Below are 26,365 nucleotides of genomic sequence, written 5' to 3'. Positions count from 1 at the left end.
CCCGTGCCACATCCACTCATGCGCTAACCCCTCCCATTTAAGCGATCACTATCCTCCTGAGTGCTCGGCACAGGTCGGCCCCATTTTGCCCTTATTCTCAGACATGAACCGGCTCTTACGGATTCGTTTTGTCAGGAATCACAATGTTATCTATTCCGGGGTGATGGAACCTTGGAAGCGTTCTCTGATTTCATCATCCCCTGCATTTCGTGTCGCGTGTCCCGTTGAGGTTCTGTGGCGTTCCCATTTGCCATGTTTTGTAGTTGCCATTTATTTGTCTCCAATCACGTGTTCCGTGTTTCCATTGTTCACACTTTAAGCATTAACAGAACATGGGGGATGTTGCGGGTAAGTACTCAGATAGTGTCACAGACAGAATTACCGTGTTTTTATCCAGCATGTATGTCTTTGTTGTATCAGCCTGCTGTTCTAGAGCTGAGCTACTTTGTCACGTAAACAACATACCAATGTTAGTCTTATTGGTGTTGGATTTAAATTAAATGGAATCCTGTGGATTTCATTAAAAAGATCTGCTGTTTTACGTATGAATTAACCAAGGGCCGAACTAATCCAGTTAAGTCCTCATATCACTGGTTTTCCGTTAACTGTCTCGGTTGCCATGCTTTGTCTGGATGAGATGATTTCCAAGCTCCATTTTGCTATTTGATTTTTATTGTACTGCACGCAGGGTTCACAGTCACCTTCTACACTCAACCCACCCACTCCGGCGTCAGAGCGAACTGTAGCCTGGGTCTCCAACATGCCCCACCTGTCTGCTGACATCGAGACATCGCGCATCGACCGGGAAGACTTTAAGCTCAAAGAGTACTCCAAGAGCATGGACGAATCTCGCTTGGACAGGGTACATCTGCCCGTCAACCACCTGGCCGCCCCTCCCCCGTTTCCTGCTCCTCCTTTTTTAGCCATTTGGCAACGTGCTTTATCGCATGTAATGCGTAACGGCAGTTAAAATTTCAGAGGACGCCTTCTGTCTGCACATTCCGCCGCTCTGTGACTCACTCGTATCACATTCGGATCGGTGATCGCTTTTCGATACTCTTTGGGTGCGAGTACTCTCAGGTTTCTCCCAGAGGCGTGAGTCACGTCCCGTTCAGAGGTGGCCTCTCAGTCCAGCGCACAGGCATGAGGAGAACGCTCGCCTCGTCTCCCAGAACAGAACAGATGGTGCCCGAGAACAGCTTCATGAATAATGTAGATATTAGCTTTAAAATCTGAACTGTGCCTATAATGACTCATAGAAAGCAAACAAACTTGACTGGTTTTTTTTTTTGTTTTGGACCAGTATTGTTTTGAGCGACCTAGTTAGAGTTAATGACGCACTCATCACCTCCGTGCCACCTGTTTTGTATGTACGCCTCGAAAAAGCACAGTACGGTAATTATAAGGGTTTTTTTTCTGTTGTAATTTTTCTGTTATTTCGAGATACATGCCCTCTATTTCTGCTTCACCCTACATATGAGGTTGTGTCCTTGAAGGGCTTTTATCATTTTGTACCATTGCACCTACAGGTAAAGCTGGCTCTGAAGGGGATAATTGAATTAGATTTAAGACAGGATAAATCTGAGTATATCCTATGATGTACCGGCCTATTATGGCGTCTCAGTACCTTGGGGACTATCGGGATAAATCTTCACTATGTCACTTAGCCTTCAGAACGATGAGCGCAATGATCAAAAGCAAGAATGTGACAATGTGCGTCTGAAATGTTCTCGCCACCTTCGGGAGCTACCAAACCTGGCCCCATGCTCACGTCCCTCCTTCTTTTCCCACCTCCTTCAGGTACGGGAGTATGAGGAGGAAATCCACTCTCTAAAGGAGCGCCTGATGATGTCCCACCGGAAGCTGGAGGAGTACGAGAGGAGGCTGCTCTCTCAGGAGCAGCAGACCAGTAAAATCCTCCTGCAGTACCAGTCCCGGCTGGACGACAGCGAGAGGAGGCTGAGACAGCAGCAAGTGGAGAAAGACTCGCAGATTAAAGGAATAATCAACAGGTAAACGGGGGGATGGACGGTGACAAGAGGTGGAGGTAAGAGAAAGAAGGGAAGGCAGATGGGAGGGAAAACAACTACATCCGGCGCTTGTTTAGCCAATACCTCGGTTAACCACCATTTGCGGATATGTTGCTGATAACAATGTCACTTTCCAAACGAAGCTCACATCGGTCACCAATATTTCGTGACCCTGACGCTAACACATGTCGGAATGAGAAAGATCTTTGAGGCAGAATTTACAAAATGTTGTTGAAAATGTCCACTTCTTGTAGGATAAAAGAAATTGGGGTGTGGAAGCTGGTAGAAAAGACAAAAGCATAATGACGGTCACACCTGGGCTGCTGCGATTTTCACTTGGCAGCCATTTCGCTTAAGGACCTGGTTGTTGGAACGGAACTCCGTCACTTAATAAGGAGATTGTCGTAAAATGGACTCTACACACACTGCATATATACAGTAGATAAAAGGGAACATTGTACATATGGAACAATTATAAAAACAGCTGACCACTTATGTAGATGCATGAGTCCATGGCAATAATCAGTTTGATCTCTTTGTAGGTCAGATGCAGGACGTCTAGTAAAACCTGTCAAGGAATATTTAACTTTAGTTCTGTGGTGATACTAAACTCAAATGTTGCAAAGTTAGCATGCAAAATGTATAATATAATGATGTGTGAAGCACAATCATCAGCTTCCTCAGCTTCTTTGTGAGATTTAAGAAAGGACATGCACTTATATATGTAAATGCACTGGATATAAGTAGACCACGGCCATATGGAATAGATACGGGCCAAGCTGTGGCTTGTATGCCATGCATTAAATTAAAAGTTTTTAATATTCTAGCAGTTTTAGCCCTGGAGTACAAAACTGTAAATGTATATTAGACTCAGATCGATCATTTCCCAATTGAGATCGGAAGATATGAGAAATGCAGCATTGCCACATTCTCACTAAATTCCCATTACCTAAGGGAACAGAAGAAATTCACAAGATATTTCGTAATAGCCTAAAGTTAGGATGTTGATATTTACACAGTCCAGTTATTTCAGTCCAGTTCTCATCTGGACATACAAAACACAAACATGACACCAAATGCTGAGCAATTTGCGGCAGAGAGTTTGTCTACTTTTGGGTAGTTTTTAAATCAGGGCCCTAGTGTCTAAGCCAGCCAGACACCCCAAACTCCTCTGTGGCTCTGCCTAAGACCCTGAGCTCTCCAGTGGCTCAACCAGTCCAAGACTCCAGGCTTCCCAGTGCATCAGCCAACGCAAAATTGTCCCAGTCACAAGTAGAAAGACAACATATATCTGAGATCTCAGTTCAGGTTAGAGCAGAACAAAACACCGATCGTCGAAGTTTGAAGAACATCTCCGGAGTTTAATTTGGTGGCAGTATCTCAGCTGGATACAGGTACCTCCTCCTGACCAGTAAAGAACCTGCCTGGTGCTAATGTGGGGCTGGGTGTTTGGGTGTCAAATCAGCCCCTATTATCCTACACAGCCCCCCGTTATCTGTGGTCTGTATAGGAAGAATCAGACTTGCAAGGAATTCTGTCTGGGTGTGGAAAGGCGGCTTGCAGACGGCTAAAATGAAATGACAGACGACACAAGTAACGTGATATTCCAGTAAGGCACTGAAATGAGCCCAACACGATACAGGATTTCAGTCACATGAAGTGTGTAGTGCACAGTCTTACTTATGGTAGCTTAATTGTCATTGTAGCGTTTGTTGTGCACCATTGACATGGAATTATGTTGAGATATTCATATGAACTAGCCTCTAGATATAGATGCCTTTTCAGTAACTTAGAAATGACTTATACATTACATGACTTATACATTTTTAAGACATAGTGGCCCTGTACTTGATAAGCAGTATAGAAGATTGGTGGATGGATGGATATTCCTAAAAAAGAATAGCTTTGCATGACATCTTCATAATAAAACCCATTTAATTAACACCCCATTAATGAATATTTAAACGATTAGCTAAAATTACACTCAGTCCTTTTAAAATACAGAAAGACAAGTGAAGTCATTAAAAAGATAAAAATTAGTGAGAAATAACTTTTCTTTGAGACAGATAAAGAAAGAGTGAATGTCAATTTATACACATTAATTATACTCAAATGGGTGTTTAATATGGATTTTCAATATGGATTTGTCATATGTGACAGTACTGAATACCACCATAAACCCAAGCAAATTATGTCAAGAATGTTCCAGTGCCTTATGGATTCCTCACCTGCGCTGATTGCATTTTATGTGCAATACTACTGTGTTACAAAATGGGGTTTAGGGTACAGTTCTTAAACAGGGCTAAGCAGTAGGGACTGGCCAAACCACTGATTTTCCTTTCAATCCAGTTTGATCCAAATACTGATGTTCTGTACCAGTCTAGATGGTAAAATTTGCCCAGCTGGTAGAGGTGGGGGTGCAAACAATAATATTTGCCGTGGGTGGACTAAGGACAAAATTTTTCAGCCGGGGGTGGGGATGTACCACCAGATCAATAGTTCCATTTACCTAGTCATTATCGCCTGGGCGATAGTCCTTCCCTTTTTCCCCCATAATGGGCGGCTCTGGCCAGTAGCAGTTCATATCCTGGTCTCTGTGATATTATAAACAATTATATTACCAGGTGAAGCGTTTTTGAATTGAATTGAGCATGTGTAGTTTTGTTTTTAATAAGTGATAGCACAGAGCAGCTCCTCGGTGCACAGAATGAAAGCAGCACCAAACCAGTGAGAAATTAATGTGAATTCCATCTGTACAGAGGGTACCACATGGATGGAGCACATGACAATGTTAGTACATTGTCATGTATTCACACATATAATCCATCTGCCCATCTTCCAGTACAGCATAGACTCAACCTGGAAGCTGTCCCAGGAAGCAGAGGGCACAGAATATCCTGGACAGGATGCCAGACCATCGCAAGGCACACACTCAATCACACACCATGCGCAAATTAGTGATGCCAGTTCCTAACCGCATGTTCTGGACTGCGGGGGAACATGGGAGTATCCGGAGGAAACACATTAGCAATTATAACTTGCAAAAAGTGCAGGAGTGTTTTCCTGCATCCATATTGCTAATATATTATGATGAAATAGCTCTCTGAATAAATAAATATTTCTGCTTTAAGCCTAGAGCAGAAAAAATATTTCAAACTGTTCAAGATTGATTAATTTGTAGTAATGCTCATATTTATATTTGATGACATATGTACAGTTATATCATTAGTATTTGGACATTCCTCACACATACTTTCTCTTACAAATGTTTTATATTTTTCCGGCAATATATTTTCTATAACGTTTCTTTCACTCCCAGCTGTGCTGTGCGTAATGAGCGGTAAGATTTGCTGCAGCGCTCGTAAACCTGCACGGGTAAATCCCATGTGGCGGTCAGGATAGAGACGCGGTTTTAAATCAGAAGCCCCCCCACCTCGCTTTACCAAATCTGACCACCTATTACAAGGCAGCCTTTACCCAAAAACACCTTCAGCTAAAATAAAATAAAAAAAACCAGCGACTTCAGAGTCATATTTACTGCTTGCGCCGGAGATTGTAAAGGAGTGAAAATTCAGTACTATGATAGGCTATAAATAATAGTTTAGTTATGACATATGATAGTTTATTAAAATAATGGAGACCGGGTCCAAGCTCTGATGGTTTTATTAGAGCCCCATAATGGATCCCGCATACAAACATTTCAGCATTATGCCTTCATCAGTGCAATGGGTTATTTATACAAACAAAAGAATCATACTCACATAATGAGCTAATAGATACCAGGTGGGTCATCGAGATAATACCCAGTTGGTGCCATCCGTTCATGCATGGCCACATTCCCACAGGTGTTACACATACTCGTGAGCAAAACCCCGCGGAAAATAACAAGATGCTTAACAGGGCAGTGTTCCGATTATAATAGTTTATTGACATTTCACCCTCACAATATGATATATTGTAGATCATCTGAAACCTCACAAAAGATTCAGCATCATTGCTCACAAAAGTGATTAACTGATTTCTGCTACTGTCCAGAAACTTTGCCCAAGTCTGATCTTTCGGTTTTTTGGTTCAAAGATTTGCAGCGTCCCCCCCCCCCCCCTCATTTGGTGATTGCACGGCTACGCGTTGAACTCTCCGTTTTTCTCCTCTAGGCTCATGGCCGTGGAGGACGAGCTGAGAGGGAGCCAGGTTCCTGAGCTCAAACCCCGGATGTTTGCAGATCAGGTCTGTTTTCTGTCTGCGCTTTGTCCATATGACAGCTTGGCTCGTGTCTCTGTCCCTCTGTTTTGACTGTCTCCCTTTTTTCCGGCTGTCTTGCTGCTGCTGCCGCTGGTCCGTTGGCCGGCTATAGCGTTTCTCGTCGCTGTCGGTCCTGTGTTGGCATTCATGCCGGCATCCCTTCATCTGTGCGTGTCGATCAGTTTGGCTAAAGACGGCCTCACCCCCCTCCGCTTGTGGCGTGGTCCTGTTCCTTACTCTGTCTCTGTCCCTGTCCACTGTCTGTCCACTTTAGGTTCTTTCTGTTGAAAGGTTTCTGTGTGCCAATATTAATCCATCTGTACGATGATTTTTCAGTGTGACATATGTCTTGTGCTAAGGGTTGACTGAATCCAACCTCAAAGCGTTTTGAACTTAACTTTCAATAAATAGATTTTAAACCTCCATATTTATTGTCATCATTTATTACCAAAATACACAAATAGTGCCTACTTAAACTCCAATCGCTTTGTGGCTGAATTGCCCTGTGCCTGTCATTTCCTTCACCAGATTCTCCAGTACCTCCTCACCTTTCTATCAAAGGTTTGGTCATCGGTCATCTCTCAATATCATGCTCCTGCTGTCTGTCCGCAAAAGCATACATCCATGTCTCCTATAAGTAATAATTCCGATCGCTAGCTTTAAAGTGTCCATCCGAATGAAAAACCAGGTTTGATAATGGATAGGTGAGTAGGGGCATAGACCCACCGCACCACTAATCAGATGAGAGGCGTTAACCGTGACATACTGTTTTCCCCGCGCCGGAAAATGCTGACAGCGCAACATGGTTCCCTAGCGTGCGGGAAAGGCAGCTGGGCTCTCCTGCTGCTGGGTGTCCATAAAAAGCTACAAGCAGGAGATTACTGACTCTGGCTTAAATTGGAAAGATGTAGCTTGGTGAAGAACGTGGTGGCACTCAGTCAGTGAGAAAGATTTCAGTATCTCATAAGCCTTGTATAGGACTTGCGGAATACATAAAAAAATACAAACAGTTTAATAATCTCTGGAACGTAATACATTTTCAGAATATAATGGGCACATTTCAACCTGCATGTTTGAGATATATGCAGTAAACTAATATTTTTGCTTAATTTTAGCATGAAATAATTTAGCCAAGAATAACTTTTTATATAAAAACTTAGACGTAAATTCCTTATGGAGCACTTACCTGCCACTGACAAGCTGTGCCAGTGTCGGATGTGCTGGGTGTCTGTGATGTTGTGCTATTTTGTTTAGTCACTCCACTGACCTAGTCCTGTTGCAGCAGCGTACACTGATTGTGCGTTTACACGCAGTCGGTCCTCCAGTGCTGTTTGCGTTCTGACACAGATGCACAATCACTCGTCTTTCCCAGGAGTGTCTTTGCCAGCGGGAAAACAGGGTAAGCAGGGTGACGGCGCCTCCTCAACCAACCAATTTTTATTAGCTTAAGCAAAGGGTTATTTTTTCTGACCTCAGATGCAGAGTACTTGTGCCAGAAGCCTATTACTGACCATCCATAGCTACATGGGTTCTTTTGCACACCTTAAAGTTTAACTGTTGGCCCTTTTATATGGTGGGATATTTAACTTCTGAAGACTTCCTATTAAAAGCACAACGGCACAGCTTCTGCAAATGTGTGGACCTGAAACCCTTGCCAAACAACGCCATATTCTGCTGTTTTGTTGCTATGCTACGTGTAGCAGTTGTCATGGCCTTTGTGGGTTTTTTTTTTTTTTTTTTTTGCCGAGTTGCGATTGGTGGAAAGTCATGGTAGTTCTCATGACTATTTCTGACTAAAGTGTTGCTTAGCTAATGCCCTGCTGGTTAACTGGTACAATCTAATGTTTTAGATATAAACTCCCTGGCACGTTAATATAGCGACAGCTCCCCTTGTCAGACCAAGACGATCAATTTAAAGTGCAGTTCTTAAAATGAAAATGTTAAGCTTGAAATACAAAGAGTTTAATCTGTAAAGTCGAAGCAGCTAATTGTAGAGCCGTGGAGTGAACAGACACAGTGACAAATATCCATCGATGAAGGCAGCAGATATACCTAGGAAATATGTTTACACTATTATTGACTGTATGCAAAAAATAAATATACATTTAAAAACTAATATCCCAGTCATATTATGTATTAGGTGAACAGGCAAAATTGTAGCCAAAATCATATGGTAATAAACTGATAAACCGTCATAACCTTTTTGTAACTCTCCTTTCCAGCTCCGCAGTACTTATAAAGCGTTACTGTTAACATTTCTGAACAGCAGCAAATGTACGTGTGAAAAACTGAAACAATGGAATGAAATATCGAGCCGCTCATTGTGCCAATAAGTGCCTGGTGTATTTTGACTGTCCTTTTTAAAAAACAGTTTTTGTCAGCTTATTTCGACAGTGAATCCAAAAAGGGACTGCACACCAGTAAATGATTTCATTTAAAGGCGGAGAATGCGAGCTTTAACATAAAAGGCAAGAATTTTAATCAGCAAGACTGAATGTATATAAATTAGGTCAGGTTTTAACAAACTTTGTTTATGATTACAAACAAGTGACCAGACGTAAAGTCCCTTTCCGGCCTTGGAACTCATCTGTTCTGGTTTGAGGTCTTGGGCTGGAGAGTGACGTCACTGACTGAACCACAAATGCGTCCACAAATCACGATGAAACATTCTGTTTAATGTGCGTCATAGAACGTTGCTTTCCGTAATCGATGAAGTTTAACATTCGGTTTCTGCACTGGTGGAATCTTAACAGTCCTTATACAATAATGGTGTTTATCAGCCTAGCTCTCGCAAATCTCTTTGTGCCTACGTATATTTTTACATTTAATAAGAATAGTAATACAGCATTTTCAAGTTATCCTTTATGATTAAATATGTGGATGGTGATGACCTCGAATAACAATTTAGAAAACTGTGAAACTGAGTGTGAATCTTAGGATAAAGCTGACTTTTGCGCTGTTTCAGCATCTATTTTTTCAGTTCCAGCTACACGTTTGTATTGCGCAAATTGTACACATTATTTAGTACCAATGAAAATACGCCAAGAATAACAACCCTGCGAAAGACTAAGAACAAAAAACGTTTTCTCTACGTGTCCTTAACAGAACTGTAGCTCGCGCAGCATGTTGACATGCCATTCTTTTGTTATAACATTTCGTTTCCCCCGTGTTGGTTGTGTATGTCAAACCATTCGTTAAAAAGTACCACTCGTTCCTCTACATGTTCTGTGTTACCCTCGCCGTGTTTGTATACCTGCTTCCACTGTGTGCTAACGGGTATTTTTCCGTTGGTATGTATAGCTTTGTTCTCAAATGTGTATCCCTTTATTTGGTTTATATGGGTTTTTATTTTAAATATTTGAATGATCATCTGTTTCCACAGCTTGTATTACACATAAGAGTAGAAGTTACCTGCAGTTTGTTTGCCTTTTGTGCATGTGTTCAGCATGTCGGCATAAATGCTGCTGTCAGTGTGACTGCTGGGTAGAGATTGACAGCCATGTTCAAGGAACGGCACGCTTTGGACCCAGATTGCTATAAATTCCGATATTAGCCTATAAATTTGTTGTGACGTAGCGTGCACTCGCTTCGCTTTTGCAGCTTGTTGCCGGTCTGACTGTATGTTGAATGTCATCTGCAAGCGAACAGAAACGGTCTCCGTTGACCTCATGTCACACTGCTTTTTTTACGGCATGCTGGTGGCAACTTTGCTTCAACTTCGCAGCATGCTGTGACGTGTTAGTTGTGGTCTGTATTTCTGATCTGGCGGGTGTGTTTCTCTGTGTGTGCTTGATTGGGTGTCTCTGTGTGCGCGTGCCTGTAGGGGTGTGTGTATATGTGTGTGCGTGTGTGTGCGCGCGCGCGTTAAGTATTCTTGGCTTTCGACAACCCACAGCTCCCCTACCCTTTCTAACCCCTTTCCCCTACAAACCGCACACATGCCCTCATTTTCTCCCTCCCCGTCCCCCCTCCCCCTTACCCCCCATCCCTCCATCTCTCCATCTCTCCTCTCTCTGTGTTGATGAGATACGGTGATTTCTCTTAGGGGAGGCAGCAGTCCATCCTAGTGCAGCCCCGTCTTGCGCCCGTTCCGCCCCGAGTACACAGGTAATACAAATACAAATCAGTATCAAATTAAAGAGTACTGTAACGCACAACAGCACTATATACTTCCAGCCATACTGCAGCACGCACTGTACGCACAACTCTCACACACTTCTCTGACTCGCATCCACACACGGACGGACCCATGGACTCACGGACTGCCGGACCCACGGATAAACGGAGGGACTGACGAATGTGACAGTGCTGCGACGTATCTCATCTCTTCCTGAAAGTGTTTATTCATTCTTTTCTTAATCAAATGGGGTTTGCTAATTTCATGCAATAATCGACTGTCTCTCCACTGTAATTTGGAGGAAATCTCCCACCGCTCCTTTGGGACTGCAGCGACAGCGTATGTCGCTCACAAAAGGCCAGGATTTCTCGGCAGGAGTGCCGTAGCGGGTTCCACAACTCCTCATAAACACCTATGTGCTGTTCGTTGTGCTAATGACGAACTGTGTAAAACTGGTTTAAACCCGCTGCCAATCTAAAACGTGACTTACGTATTTAATCACCCGTAAAATTAATTTATAAAAAGCTGTATTTCACACGTATTTTGTGGGTACAGTGTTTTTAAAATGCTAATTGACAACCTTAAATATATTAAATCTTTGGGGTGGCATAATATGAAATCATGGACCGTGCACATTATTGATTCCTAATTTTAGCTTAATGCAAATGCTTACAGCGAAAAGGTTTTTTTTTTTTACATGTTCTCTGATGGCACAGATACATTTAGTCAAAAGATGGCGAGTATGTCTTACTCATAATGGCACAAGACAAAAACAAGCTTAATGGATATGTAGCTGATTGTTTACTATAGAACCGGCCGAAATTGTAAATGGCATACATATCGGTGTATAAACCTAGGTCTTGAAAACAAAATTTCAGCATAGGAACACGAACAGATTTGACACGCATTACACACTGACAGCGGAACTGTACAGATGGTCATGCCAGAATACATTGGATCATGAACATGCAGAGAAATACGGAGACTTCCCATAATGCTTTGCAATGGGCGACATCACTGAGACTGTACAGTTTGCCAGTCAGTGAAACACATTTGTAACTATTCCATATGGATATTTTCGCCCATACCTTTTCATAAAATGCTGATTGATAACTTTAATTAAAAATACCTTTACTCCAAAACATTCTCTTTCTGTCTTCCATCTCTCCATATCTTTCCATCCTTTCTCCGTCTGAAATTAAGAATTAACAATTTTTGATAAACTGGAGAGGTAAGACAAACTGTCAGAACTGCTGACACAGACATTTATATTTTGCTCTACCGTTTTACAGCTGGTCCCAAAGTTAACAGAGCTACACATGTACATTACACATCTCATGTTGTTTTGGATATTTTTACATACACCGACAGTTTACACATGCACAGATGGACATATGAAACACAGTGTAAGAGAAATTAACATGCTGCAGACACACACGTGTGACAGATGAATACAGTGGTGACGTGCACTGAACTACTGACATCAGTTACTTCACAATTACTTGACTAAACCGCTACATTAGTTGAATACGTGAACTGAACACGGTGTAATTTTGCCAGCTGGGCTGAGTGCTGCCCAATCTGTAACAGTTCGAAATAGACGAATCTCGGTGGTCTTTTGAATTGCGCATGCAGTTCTAGCACCTTTATATCACGGTGACTGTAAGTGATAAAACAATTAGCTGCTTCTCTGCAGTTGCTGTCAGTATTACTTGTGGTTTTCTGGCTACATCTGTCCGATGCTCCTTTAAGCTTTAAAGCATCTCGAAAACTACAAAGGAAGGGGCGTACAGTGCTGGGGGGTAAGACTCCCATCCACCTTTACAGACTCCAATTTATATGCACCAATGTACCCTTAACTGGCAACAAAATCAGCAACAGAACAAGTGACTGTCTGAGTATAAATCGGGAATTTTAATGAGGGGGCACATTCTTCCTGCAGTTAAATTGGCCCGACACCCCAGTCTAAAAGACACTGGCGTAATTCTGACCTTAAAGACAGACTGACAGATACAGTTACACTCTCATGTATGCATATACTCACACAAGTACATAATCCCATTACGTCTGAATTTGCCCTTGGATGGCCAAGCTAAAGAGCCATTAGACCTTTACAATTTTAGCTTTTTGTCCCATTAGTAAATGATAAATTTAGTAGCAACATGTTTTTCAATTAACATTCTAACAGATTTGGATTGAGCTTATCCCTTTTTTGGTTTCTGTTTTTAAATGTTGTGGACACATTTTCCAGATTACATTCTCACTGCGAATCATTTCTATGTCACTTTTGGGATAACTGACATATACACAACCTGTCCTTCTCACCAAAAACAAGCTTGAACCAAACTGCTCTTGTCACAATAAGGGAATCGACTGACAAAAAGCATCAAGCCATTTATTTCAGGTCACCGTTCCCCCTCCCCCTCCTGACCCGTGAGGAACATTATGGGAAATCTCCGTATCTAACCCAGTACCCAGAGTGGGTGCATCCACTGTGCCTGTGCGTGCGTGCGTGTGCATGCCCGTGTGTGTGCTTGGTGGCGTGCGTGTGGACCTCCTGTCGTTGCTCCGTCCGTGCGTGTGGCCATGTTCGTTTTGATGCTGTGAGTCTCACCAAGTCCTGTGTCGCGTACATTCCGTGTGAGGTGAGTAGGCAATGCAGTAGCCTTCTTTTATATCAATGGTGTTTTTGTGCTGGTCTTTTAGTTTAAGCTCTTGTGTGCATCTTTTTTTTTTTTTTTACTAGTCAGACAGTAAATGAATATTACTATGCATGTCACTGAGCGCATAGGGTGCATTTTTCTTTAGACACTAAAGTAATAAAAAATGTGAGCCGTTGTGGCTTCCTTGTTATTGGTTTTTTCTGTTTGCATTTAATGACATCAATAGCTAAAGTGAAATATGAGTTTTGAACATGATGTACTTGCAGGATTAAGCACTGGGGTCTGTGCGTCCGTGTGCTCGTGTCTCTGTTTTTGTGCTTGTCACTAACCCTGCCGGCAGCGCGCTTATAACGCCGCGTGGACGTGCCCTGTGTGCTTCTGTGTCTAACACCTCGACGTTGCCTGTCCGCCGTGCGTGCCTCAAGCTGTATCGGCACCGGGTTCTGTCAGCCTCTGAAATTCAACGGCAGGTTCCGGTGTCTCACTTCTCTGTAAAGATATGCTTCCCTCGGATACCTGCTGGTTCTCCTCGTCTGCTTTTAATACCGGGGTTCCCCAGTTTGCTGCTGGTTGAGTGCAGATGGGACAGTCAGACTGCCTGTCAGCCTGCCTGCCTGTCAGCCTGTCAGTCAGTTTGCCATAGGGTTAGCCATCATATATTATAGTCGTGATAGTTGTCAGCTGTAAAGCCACACAATCCATTTGTTACTCAAAAGGTACAGTACAGTGCAAGCTGATAACTGGGAAGTGTAATTTTGTCCCCGCACTTTTTCAGCTGTTAGGCTAGATACCATCAAGTCACATTTTCCTTAGCAAGGTAGCCAGAGTGGATCTTGTTTGTCCGTCAGATGCTGGTGGACAGCTGACGGTTTGCCGAGCACGTCGCTCTGTGGATGTTTAGTGGCCGCCCAGAGCACGGATATGCATGTACCCTTTCTGCTGCTAACTGCTTGCAGTCTTGTAGGGCTGAGAATCTCCGGGGGATGGTTAAAACCCACAATGTTCTGAGTGAGAAGAGAAAAGGTTTGCTGATCCAGTTAAACTCACGTTACTACCGTGACTTCAGCGGATTATATTTATATGATGTAAAAAATAACAACGGGCTCCATAATATGAAGCACACTGAACTATCAGTGTTGACCTGTTTTTCCACTAAACTACTTATTTGTCAGCTGAATGTGAAGCCACCTGAATATACATCCTCTGTCGCCTTATCGTCATTCCCAGTGTTTTCGTGATGATACAGTGGGCCCAACACTACTGGCTTGTAGTACATTGAAAACGGCATTAAGTGTTTGTAAAACATGCTGGCTCAACGCAGTTAAAGGTGTAAGTGCACGGACTGCACCCATCGCGCTGGAGCTTAAACGCCCCTCCTCAAACTTTACATTTTAACGAGGAGAATAACGCGAGCATCCCTAAGTAACGCGTGGGCCTGCATACATGTGACGTGCCTGCATAAAGAGACACTTAATGCCGTGTTTCAACCTACTGCAATACTGTAGGCGGCCGGTAGGTGAATTAACCAAACTCTTTTCTTTCCCACTGCTTCAATACAGACTTCACTGAACTGGACTGGACATGACGGCTTGTACAATGAACTTGATTAGTAGTATAACAGAAATCACACTCGTATTGGCAATGACCTTACTCTACGCCAATGTAGGTAAGAATAGTTGACAAGACCAAATAAAAACTTTGGCTCATCCACTAATCATAAATGACAACCTAGCACTTTATAGATAATCTGTTAAGAGATGTCTATGAGTGTGGGGGTTTGATTCTCTGATTGGTGGTTTGGACATTGTTTTAATTTGAAGGCAATAGTTTTATATATACCAACATCTCATTTGCCATGTAGTGTTAACGTTATATAACAATGTGCATCTTTGTTTCAGTGTAACTCTTTGTATGATCTCTTCTACATGCCTTAACTTGTATTATGATCGACAAGCACTATGTGTCATTTTCTAAGATGAATTTAGCGAGCTGTCCCATCGTTTTAAACATAAATACAAGTTAAATGTACCTTTGACATTGACTTATAGGCAAAATTCACATCTAGTCTTTCAGATTGAGACTGTTGGGCATTGTAATTAATGCAAAGAATCAGGTAATTGGTGTTTATTATGCTGCAGGGAATAGTGGCTTATACTATGATTCCCTGCTGCTGCCTGTAAGATACAAGGTGAACTGTGGGCCTTAGTATCCTCTCCAGCTGGGATAGGAAATCTACTCCCAAAGATGTTTATGGAAAGGAATGCCACACTGGCCCAGGAATAATAACTTCACGGCATGTCTCGGCCCACTGATTGCGCGCCGACAATGTGATAACGCACTAAACAGCACTCTGACAAAGACTTGACACCCTACACACCACTGGACTGTTGTGACTAATGTACATTCATCGCTGCTCACACAGTAGTCCTGTGTTGTACAGAACCCTGAGAAGAGGGGAACACTGTCCCGTTTGTCGCCCCAGATTTTTAACCCCTCATGCCTTTCTCTTCCCTGTTCCCCCATTTCCCTCCGCCGCTCTCTCTCCATCTCTGTGAATGTGGCTCCCTCCCTGTCTTCGCGGCTCATTTCCTCTTCCTCTCCATATCCTGGCTCCTTCCCATTTACTCGCCACCTGTCTGCCTTTCCCTTCCATCCGAACACACTCTTGACGCATCGCACGCCCCTTCACCTGTGCATTACCTGCCCCCTCCGTACCTCATCCACCCCTCTGTTCACCCCTTCACGGTCCTCCCGAAATCTCACTCCTTCTTGACTCCTATGACTTCCTCTCTCCCTTCCTTCCCATGCCCAACACCCCTTGCTCTGATTGCCCCGCCTCTTCCCCCCCCGCACCCTAACCCCGCCCCTTTCCCCTCCCCTGTGTCCCGCCTCCCTTCCCTCTCTCTCTTACTAGGAAGAGCAGTATTCCTCCCTGGGTTCTGCAGACCCCAGTGTGAATGCCGGAGGAGGAGGAACGACCATCACTCCCGGCTCTGGAGTCTCTTCCTCGGGCGTCTCCTCCACCAGCTCCCCCTGGAATGGAGTCCTTCCCCCTCCCCTGCCTCCCCCTCCCCTCCCACCTCCTCGTGTGCACCTCAACCAGAATGGAGAGCTCCGTGGCAACCCAATGCCCTTCTCGGTGCCTGCCCAAATGGCAGGCGGGAGCACGGCTCCAGCTACGTCAAGCCTGGGCCTGGCAGGAGGGGAAGCAGAGCAATGACAGCCAGCAGCAAATTAGGGACAGAGGGCACAAACGATAGCAACTCTCCCTGCCCCCTCATATATTTTCTTCCTCTTCTTTTTGCCCGGAGGTAGAAAATATTGCACACTTTCCCCTCCCATTGTGCCAGAGAGAAAGAGAGAGAGAGAGAAAGAGAAAAGGGGATAGATATCTAAGGAGGAATCACACCGAACACACTGCACACATGCAGAGGAAAAGGGCTGTCAGCTTAACCTGTTTTCATCACGGCCAAAATCAACTCGGGCCAGTGTGCTGTAAGGCAGCTGTAATGCTCTCGTCTTCGAAGCCTCTTAGATGTTATGAGATCCTTTTATGAGCTAATTATGATGATTAGATGAGCTGTATTGAGAAAATGGCATAAAACAGTGTTTCATTTCCCACGACCGTTCTGCTCTAAATGTTTCGTCATGTATGGTTCATCATCCTAAATTTCTGTATTTTTTATTTCCATAGAATTTCAAGGATCACCGGTAAACGTATAATACTAACAAGAGAGGTTACATTTTAAATAGTTTCCTAGAGGTGTTCATTGCACGTTATCCCATAATTCACTGGGTCCAGAAGGGACACTCATTTCCTGTCCTAAAAATTTCCAGCTGATATTCCATCGGTTGGCAAATAGCACCTGAATTAGTCATACTACAAAGCAGCTTGTCCACAGCTTAAAAGTGCCACTTTTAATTTCAGCAAACATGCTAACATTAGATGCCAAAACCTACGATCCCATGTGTGAACTTGCACAGAACCTTGCACCAGACAAAAATGCATTGCAGTGTGATTCAGTCAGGGACCATGGTAGCATGGTCTGACTTTCTCAGTGCCTTTACTATCAGGAGTTTTAAGAAGTTCACCTTTTGAAAAGGATTTTGAAAAGTTCTGCTGGTGGAACCAGTAGAAGGTTTATATTGTGAAATAATAGATATATAATAGTAAGGTGTAAAGCTTAACAGACTTTAGGGTCTTGTTGACAGAGCACAAGAAACACACTCAGAAATCTAATAATGTGCAGGAAAATTAAAAGTAGCAATTAATGGCTGGACATTACTCAACTGGACTGGACATATGCAAAGTTTTCTCTTCTCAATCTCAGAACCAATATGTGATAAACAGGTGCTTCAAAAAATACAGTGCCGTTTCCAAGTAATAATGTCATAGTACAGCATTGTACGTGTGTCATACCGGTCACGTGGATATGCTTTACTTATAAGGCTTTTAGGTGCTTTAACTGTTGTCTGTATGTGCGTGTATGTGTGTGTGAGTGCGCACGCTCGCCACCAACCCAAACCTTAAAGGGTACCACCACCCAACGAACTGAGCGCGTGCAGATTTGATGTTTTTGTAAAGCTGGTGACCAGAAAACAATCAGGTACTGCACTTATTCTCTAATGCGTGACAGTGAGACGGCCTCACAGACTACGGGGGAGCTGTCCCGTGCCAGCGTCCGCAGCTGGGACCCCGGAGGGGCCAGGCCTATCACACCATTTCGTGGGGTGCAGAGTGGCGTCCGACAGACTAAGCGGGATAGTTTGAAATTAACCAGAATGGCTGCGGCGACTTTTGGTAGCTGTCAGGCGACCTTACAACTGAGACGTACATACAAAAAGATACCTAAGATTGTGAATGTCCTCCAGAAGAGACGCTACGATTCACTGAAGACTCTGCACTTGTTTCGACTTAGGGCAGCTTTAGTCAGTCACAATGCCCTGTAGTTTCTTGTGAGACCTTCAGCATACCATACAGTATAATTAGGTTGTTTTCACTTGGTGGGCTTTTCGTTCGGAGGTCATTTTGTCCCACCAAATAGGCATCTGTACTATAAGGCAGGGATGTTTCACATGGCTGAAGGGCCTTAGGAGTGATGTCAGAAAAGCCTTCTGACATCACGCTGGTCTTACCCTGTGTCCACCCCTATTATGTTCATGTCTAAGTGTCGTATCTCACTGTTTCTGTCGAAATACACAGAGCAATCCATTCACGCACACGTAGATGGCACAGCTGCTGCGAGCCACGAACAAAATTGTATATCGTGTAGGAGAAAAAACGTTATCAGTTATTTCTTACATCCTGGGACAGTCGCTCCTTTTAAAAATACTTTTGATTGAAGGGTTATCATAAACAATTAGGCAATTTGCTACGTTGACGTCTAAGGCATGATAAGTTAATTGCATGTGTATTTATGTATCAGGATGTATCATTCTGAGATGCCCCACGTACCATTCAAATCATAGCATACTTAAGAATGTAGTATGTTTGACAATACAGTGGAAGACTCCACATGCTTTACATGTATCTGTAGCCATCAAAGAACATTTAAAAAGGAAAAGGCACAGTATGGGAAGTACTTTGATGACATTTCAAATCTTTATAGAATTCAAACAGATTCAGTCATTGTAAGTGACTCCAGTGACTTGCATCACAAACAGCGTCATGTGACAGTAAATTCCGTAGCTTTCGGATTTGACTGATCCATACACTCCTCGCATCTGAATACATGTCTGTGCATTTCCCATATCTAAACAGCGCAGAACATAAATAAAACCCTTGACTCTACTTATCGTAGCTCTTACAGGATGTATGTATCCTGTCCAGTTGTGACGGTCAAGCTTCCGCAGTAAGGCTTTTCAAAGTGCAATTTAACTATGTTCTCAAATATCCTGTGAGCTGCTTTACTGCCAATACTGGTAGACTTGCAGGACATCTGGGATGCAATTTCTTGTGCCTGGTTATTGATGCAGCCCCTGCTCTGTGTGAAGGTTATTTGTTTTTATATTACCACGTTCTATTGGCACAAGTTGACGGGAAAGTTTTGTTTCTTTAATCAAAGTTCGATCGGAGAAAAGCCAGCCTGACTCTGTGCATCTCGGCAGTTTTCTGCAGCGAACTCTGTTAGACTGCACCGTATACCGAGAGCAGGCTTGGGACGAGCGTCCAGTCCCCGAGTCAGAAAATGGAACTGGGTTATTAAGTTTTCCAGGTTGGCAGCATTCAGGGCTGGGATTCCTAATTGGATTGAAACCCCCACCAAATAAGAACATGAGCACTGCTATGAAGCACAAATAGGTGCAGATTATTCGCTTATCGTTTCCTCATGTGCTAGTAAAAAGTTAAATATCGGTTATTATAGAGAGATTCAGATTATCGAAAATATAGTCCACCAAGTTCTGCAGTCTGATAAAATACAATCTATTGTTATATTATTTATTTAGCTGAGACTTTCATTTTAAGTGACTTGCTCCATTGAATATGAATGTGCAAATTATATACTGCTACTATGTTTAACCATAATGATTCATAGATGCATGGGTGTACAGGGTTAATGATTAAATGTGCATTGCTATGAATATACCTCAGACAAACAGAACTGAGAGACTCAGGTAACCAATCAGATGCCTCAGAGCTGTACCCAAGCTGACTAAAACATTAGTCCACACTGAACACTTACCGAAAGATTGCTAATAGGGCAGTGGGTCCAGCTGTCATCGGTAGCAAAGGTTAGACACTACTTCATCGGACACCCCCCCCTCCTTCTCTCTGTCTCCCTTTTTTTTTTCCTCCAGCCATTCACACAGCGTCGTGGGGGCCAATCTGGAACATAATTGGCTGATGCAGTACGGGCAGACCTACGAATGGCCTGACCCTGACTCAGAAGCCCTCCTTCGGGATCTGATTAGCTGAGAAAGGGGGAATGCAGGGAAAGGGACGAGCACAGCTCTGCTCCCTTTCGCGAAACAGATGCTCCAGAGTCAATGCATACATTATCACAAGCGGTACCACTGGAGGATCCTAAAGAACGGACTGTCCCTTCCTGACATTCGCTGTCTCTAATTGGCTGATTGAACTTTTTTTTTTTGTACATTCACACCTATTGTTGGATATTAAGTTACTTAAAAGACAAATAGCAATTCTCCACTGAAATGATGCAATGGCTGTTGTACTGTAGCATGTGAAGAACAGCTTCTCTGATTGGCAGTGTGCTGAATTTGTTTTGTGTTCAATTTTGATGGATGAAACATATGCGAAGAAACTTAACCAAGGGAGAGAGAGATAAGGGTAAGATACTCTTTGAAGGTACTTTTATTCCTTTGCAGTTTATGCTCCTGTTCTCAGACCCTCTATGATTTGTGTTCTTTTTTATCTCTCTTTCCACTTTATGTTTCATGCTGTATATGTGTCACACACCATACCTTCACTCTGCTATCCCTACTATTTCGCTCTTTACTCACACTTCCTGGCACACTCTGTTTCTTGCGGATCTCCACGTTTGCTTTGCACTTTTACACCGCTTTTCACGCAGAACCAGCCCTCCTGCTCACCCTCATCTTTTTGTGTAAGCCATTTTAGTCTCTGCTCTCTATCTCTCTCTGTCTTTGACTGGGCAGAAATAGACTCAATATACAATGCCTCAATAAAACAGAAAGTGGCATGTAGTATGTGTGGCTTTGGTGAAACTGTGGAAGCTGGAAAATGGACAGACGAGTGTGTCACTTTCTGTTATCTTGATTATACATCAGCCTATCAGAGCACTATTTATTCATCTGGACTCTTTCTGATTCATATCTATAATTTTCTTTGATAATGTTAAGGACCTCGAATGAGTTAAAAGAAGTCTGGAAACAACTTTTTAATCAACGGACTTCTTTTGTGACAATCCTATTGGACTTTTTTGTGGAAGTACTCACTCCTGGAAATCAAATTGGAACAAAACTGTTGTTCCTCATGCTCCCCCCCCCCCCCCCCCAACTCCATCCCTGCCCCCAACAACGGCTTGGACGTTGCCTTGACCTGTCCCCCCCTTCCCTCTGTCACCTCGGGGCTGTAATGCCTGTCAGAGGTAGACAGGTCGGATTTCTGGACAATCTCCGTGGAGCTCTTCATTCACAAAACGTCAGAGACACTACATGGATGACGCTGACTCTTACTTTTTCCCCTCGGTGCCCCGTGTGTCATTTATACAAATTCTCAGTGACGTATGCGTGACCAGGCAGCTAGCTAGTCGACCAGTTCATCCATGAAGTGGCCAAACAGAAGCCTTGGGCCCAACTTTCTGTTCTGCTTCATGTTCGAACCCTAAGCCTGGACTGAGATGACGTGTTTGACACCCGAGTTGAGTATTCTTCTTTTCCACCATGAGAAAAAAAGAATATCGAGAGAGATCAGAGGTCTATTCTGTGTAGTGGGTGAATGTCAGTGTGTGCGTGTATGTGTATATAAGTGCGTGTACAGTCTGTGTATATACTGGATGTGTGTGTACATACGGTATGTCTATGTATATAAATGGTTTGTGTGCGCGCATTCCGTGTAAGGGTGTGTATGCTGGGAGCGTGTGTCTTTCTTTTCTCTTTCTCCCTCTCTCTCTCCCTCCATCTCTACACGGCAGGGACGCTGTGGAGATAGAGAGGCTCAGAGAGACACAAGGACAGGTGTCCTGGAAGTGTTTCCCGTATAGATGCTGATCACACAAAGCAAGGTTGAACTCTGTCTTTCATTCATGCATACTGTCCGGACCACACACAACTCTTACGTCAGTCTCTCCCTCTCACACCCTTTTTTCCCCACCGATTAAGGCATTTTGAAGTGATTTTGGTGTGACCTAGCAATGTTTGTATATATAGAATATAACAATATTATCCCATCACCTTCATCTTCTATCTATGATTAATTCCTAGTACTCTTATGATTCTTCCTGGTTTGTTTACCTGGTTTCATTTGATGCTTATGAATCATGTATTTGCTGAGGTTGTGCTTCACATTTATTTAACTTTATGAATAGAGGTTAGCCTTTTCTCCCCAGCCTGTATCCTCCCCAACTCTATCCTCCACATCACCGCTTCTCTTCTCATTGGTCATGCTAAGCAACAACTACACTTATGCTAATCTACATGTACAGGTCCCTGTAAATCCTGCTTCCACATCCTCCTCAGTCCTGTCCGAGCCCCTAGACAAGCCATATTCACCCCAACCCTTCTCTTTATTTCTTGAATGGACAGATAAGTTGGGACATTGTATATACGACAGAAAGAGTGAATATTGATGTGTGCTTCACTACTGTACATGGATTTGTTATGAATATGGATATTCTGATTATAATAATAATATCTATTGTTACTCTAATTTTATTGAATAATTTATTTGATGCCGTAAATGACAAATTCTTCATTTTTTCCCTTTTTTTTTGAATAAGCAGGAATTTATATTTTTCGGGTGGACAAATCCTGGAGATATAAATAAATAAATACATAGATTAATAAATACGTAAATAAACAAATAATTAAATTCCTAACTGCAAATCCGATTTTAATGTTTTTATTAGCTGTTTGGGCAACCATAGAGATGTCGAGATGTTCGTGGAACATCAGGGAGCAACAACTGACAATAATAATGGAATAAAATGGTGTCTTGCACTGTTTGTTACATTCTGCACTCTGGTGATGATGTCAGGATTCGCACGGCATGCAGCCAGGATGGTGGGCTGGTGAATTTCAGTGCACTGCACATAGAGGGGTTTGCAGGGGGGAAGCAGCTCACCCCTTGCATCATGGCTGAAATGACTTCCTTCGCCATATTTACACACTTACTTACACATTTTATGTCCTTCAGCAGATTTTATACTATATTCATTTCATGCTATATCTATTTCCCATGAATGCAGTAAACAGTGAGCGGTTTCTTCAGGGTGGAGGCATCAGTGTTGTTGTCCTTCACGAGTACAACCTCCGGAAAGCTTGAAGATCTATGTGCTCTCCTGCTCTCAGGATTGGTGTTCCTTGAGATGTTGGGCCTAGACTAAGCTTCAACAATCGCTCACTGGGCCTTTCCCAGTGTGGACAGGTGTCAGCCATCAGGAAAAAAAAAAACACAATTCTCTTGGTGGGGGAACCTGCTGAAGGAACTGCAGTTTCAGTTCCCTGCCTCCATTTGTGAAGAGAGAGAGAGAGAGAGAGAGGGGATGCCAAGATTTTTCTCAGTCTATTAAGTCAGTGGACTGAAACAGGACTCCCCAGCTTTTAAAGCTGTACTGCCAGCATTCCAGTTAGCACCTACAGGCATCTGTTATAGAAACTACCGTACCTTCCAGTGAAAACCAGCATACTGTATGGAGGAGTCACTGGTTTAGATTTGAAGTACTAGGATGTCACCATGGCATCAGAACAAATGCTACTGGGTGTAAGAAATAAAACTGGACTGGGGATCTGGCCAAGCTGGGGGGGTGATGAAGAGTGATCTAAAATATATATTAGAAACACGATGCCAATCTACAGGATAATAATGGTGCCATGGAGAAGCAGGCAGCCATGTTTTTTGTTCTGTTCAGTAGTCTGAAGCTGAACTGAAGCAGCCCTTGTTATATTTTTCTAAGCTGTGTTCATGAGTGTATTTTCATAAGATTCACTTCAGCAAACTGGCCTCGCATCTGCCTATTAATATGTCTGACCCTTGACTGTCACAGAAATCACATTAAAATTTTGGCAATTCAAATGAGTGTTTATGTAGAATATACTGCTAGTTAAAGTAATTCATCTGTATTCATGGATACAAAGAATATACACATCAGCTTTGCACCTATATAGAGTGATAAAGTACAACAGTGCCCTCTAATGGTTACTTTAAGACATGCCAACATTGTGCATTTAGCTCAGGACTAGTTCCAATGTTCATGAAGTGAAATAAGATCAAAGTTCATACTCATGGCATATTTGCATTTTAAGATTGTATTTTAAAAATCACAGATCAGGAAATAGTTGGTTTCTTCTAACTTCACATGACTGACCAGATTTGACATGATGCATCCATCCATCTTCCGACCGCTTATCCTGCTCAGGGTATTGACTCAAATATAAGATGTGACTGAGACGTTCTCAGACCAGAGCTTCCTCCCATGGTTTGTGCGATTCCATCCTGCGTATAAAATGGGCCGTTGGAAGGCCATCGCCCATGCGGGTGGATTCCTGCGGGTCTGCTGGTTTTAACGTTGCATGCCAGCGCCAATCTTGTCTGAAGCACCTTTTAGTGATAGAGGGCCTCTTATTTGCATGCATATTGCTGGACATACTGTAATGCTGACATAGACAACTAATTGCAGCATTGCAGCAGTTCCTTATACACTGAAAAGCTCTGAGTCATACTGTACCTCCTGGAGCCCAGAAACACGCAAGCATACAGCATCTGCTCTAAGCAACAGACACACCTTTGTCAATTCATAAACCCCAGAAAAATACGGGCTGCTTTCGACAGATAATAAATTTGTAACACTTGATGGGGCACAAATACTTAGTAGTAACTCAGTTACTACTGAAGTACAAATCATGAACAAATACAGTCGCTACTTAAAATAGATGCGTCACAATTGATTAATGACAAACAAACATGAGATTGATATACCTCTTGTGTTATTCATTACTTGTTCAGTAGTTCCTTCAGTAGTTCCTTTAGTAGTTCCAGTAGTTTACAGAATTAACAAATATAGTAACTACTTGATATGAAAGATATCATGCATCATACATCATTCATTAATGATGAACAAATAAGAGATCAGTGTTTAGCTTGTGTCCTTCATAACATGTACCTTCAGTAGTTCCTTAAGAAGTTCCTTAAGTGGTTCCTTCAGTAGGTCACAAAGGTTCACAGGATTAACAAATACAGTAACTTCTTGGTATGAAAGATGCATCATGATTCATTTATGATAAATTACCATGAGATCAGTATGTAACTAAGACTTAGTTTGTGGATAATTAATAAATAAGTAATAGCACAATACTATATTATTTGTGTCCCATCAAGTAAATTACCAATTAAAGATGCCTTATAACGTATTTTAAAAAAAAATCCTGAATATATTTATATTATCCTATTTTTGAGGCAACTTTTCTATAAAAAGATTTAATATAATAAGAAAACTCGGAACATGGATTTTATATCCATGAGTGATTAATGAAGGGAAATTCTTTACTCTCTTTTCCACTGCATTATTGCTTTGATACTAGCATATACTGACAATAGAGTGACAGACTTCTGTCCTGCCACAAAATTAATTACATTTGCATTTTCTTTCATACGTTAGTGTCAAACATGCACATATGATGTTTATTCTGGACATGTGTCTGGTCATCCTGTCAAATCACACTTTTATCTCCAACACTTCCTCTATGGTTTTGGTCAAACAACAAAAGTGAGCTTTCTCTTTCTTTAGAGCCTTACAGTTAAAAAATCCACAGGCCTCTGAATTACTGCCTATAAATTAATCAGTGTGGCTTCTCTGCAGTTTTGTGTTTCTGTTTACTCTTAAGGGGGTGAGGTGGCAGATCAGCACTGTGTTCTCACTTTCCCTCAGGGACTGGGCCTTTGAATCCCACTATGCAGTCCGAACACATGCATTTAGGCTAATTGCTGTCTCGATATTGTCCATAGTGTGTGATTGTGTGCACCCTGCTAATGACTGGCATCCTGTTCAGGGTGTACCCCTGCCATGTGCCCTCTGCTGCCTGGGATGGGCTCCCGGTGCCCCTGACCAGGGTAAACGGTAAGAAGGTGGATCGGTGTGTGTACTCTGCAATGGACAGGTATCTTATGCGGTATGGAATGACTGAATGAAGGAATAGGGGACTGTCATTTACTACATTTTTCTTCGGATGTGCTGGTAAGACGTACAGTTCGTAGCTTACTATCGCTGCATCTCTAGTGAATGGCAGTCAGGGGGCGCTTTAAGTTTGAGCTGATGCAAAGGATTGAAATCAGGTGTGCTTAATTAGCTCTGGGACAAAGGTCTAGGGGGAGTTTGGGTGAGTGGATTTAGCAGAGTCAGTTGGTGATGGATTATTTCTCTTGGGACAATTTTTGTTGGAATAGTACTTTCCCTAAAAATTCTTTGGAATTTGGATTAATTTTTAAAGGGTTGAGTAGCGACTGGAAGAATTACTTTTGATCTCCATGACAACAGTAATCCTTGAGAGATTACTGTAAACTATCAATTACTGATGTGACCCGAGAAGAAAAAGAAACCAACAGAAACAGGCAATTACAGATAATTCCACTTTAAATAGACTTCAAAAGTCTATTTAAATTCTATTGCCATTGT

General features: G+C 42.6%; 1 protein-coding gene across 9 annotated transcripts in view; it reads left to right on the top strand.

Annotated features, from left to right (window-relative positions):
* The window catches only part of syngap1b (synaptic Ras GTPase activating protein 1b), a 72,263-nt gene extending 55,109 nt beyond the window's left edge, over positions 1 to 17,154 (top strand). For 6 of the 9 annotated variants that reach the window (XM_049026483.1, XM_049026482.1, XM_049026481.1 and 3 more), the window contains 4 exons: positions 689 to 862; positions 1,801 to 2,012; positions 6,185 to 6,257; positions 15,967 to 17,154. In XM_049026483.1, coding sequence (XP_048882440.1) covers positions 689 to 862; positions 1,801 to 2,012; positions 6,185 to 6,257; positions 15,967 to 16,272 — 765 coding nt within the window. In that variant the 3' untranslated portion in view covers positions 16,273 to 17,154. Of the gene's footprint in view, positions 1 to 688; positions 863 to 1,800; positions 2,013 to 6,184; positions 6,258 to 10,317; positions 10,380 to 14,611; positions 15,821 to 15,966 lie in introns of those variants that run through there. The other 3 variants (XR_007399851.1, XM_049026486.1, XM_049026487.1) reach the window with 3 other exon arrangements.
* The last annotated feature ends 9,211 nt before the right edge of the window (positions 17,155 to 26,365 follow it).

The sequence above is a fragment of the Brienomyrus brachyistius genome, chromosome 9 (genome assembly GCF_023856365.1).
Source record: "Brienomyrus brachyistius isolate T26 chromosome 9, BBRACH_0.4, whole genome shotgun sequence".
NCBI classification, from domain to species: Eukaryota; Metazoa; Chordata; class Actinopteri; order Osteoglossiformes; family Mormyridae; genus Brienomyrus; species Brienomyrus brachyistius.
The sequence above is the reverse complement of the archived record's forward strand: the minus strand, read 5'-3'. Positions and strand labels throughout refer to the sequence as shown.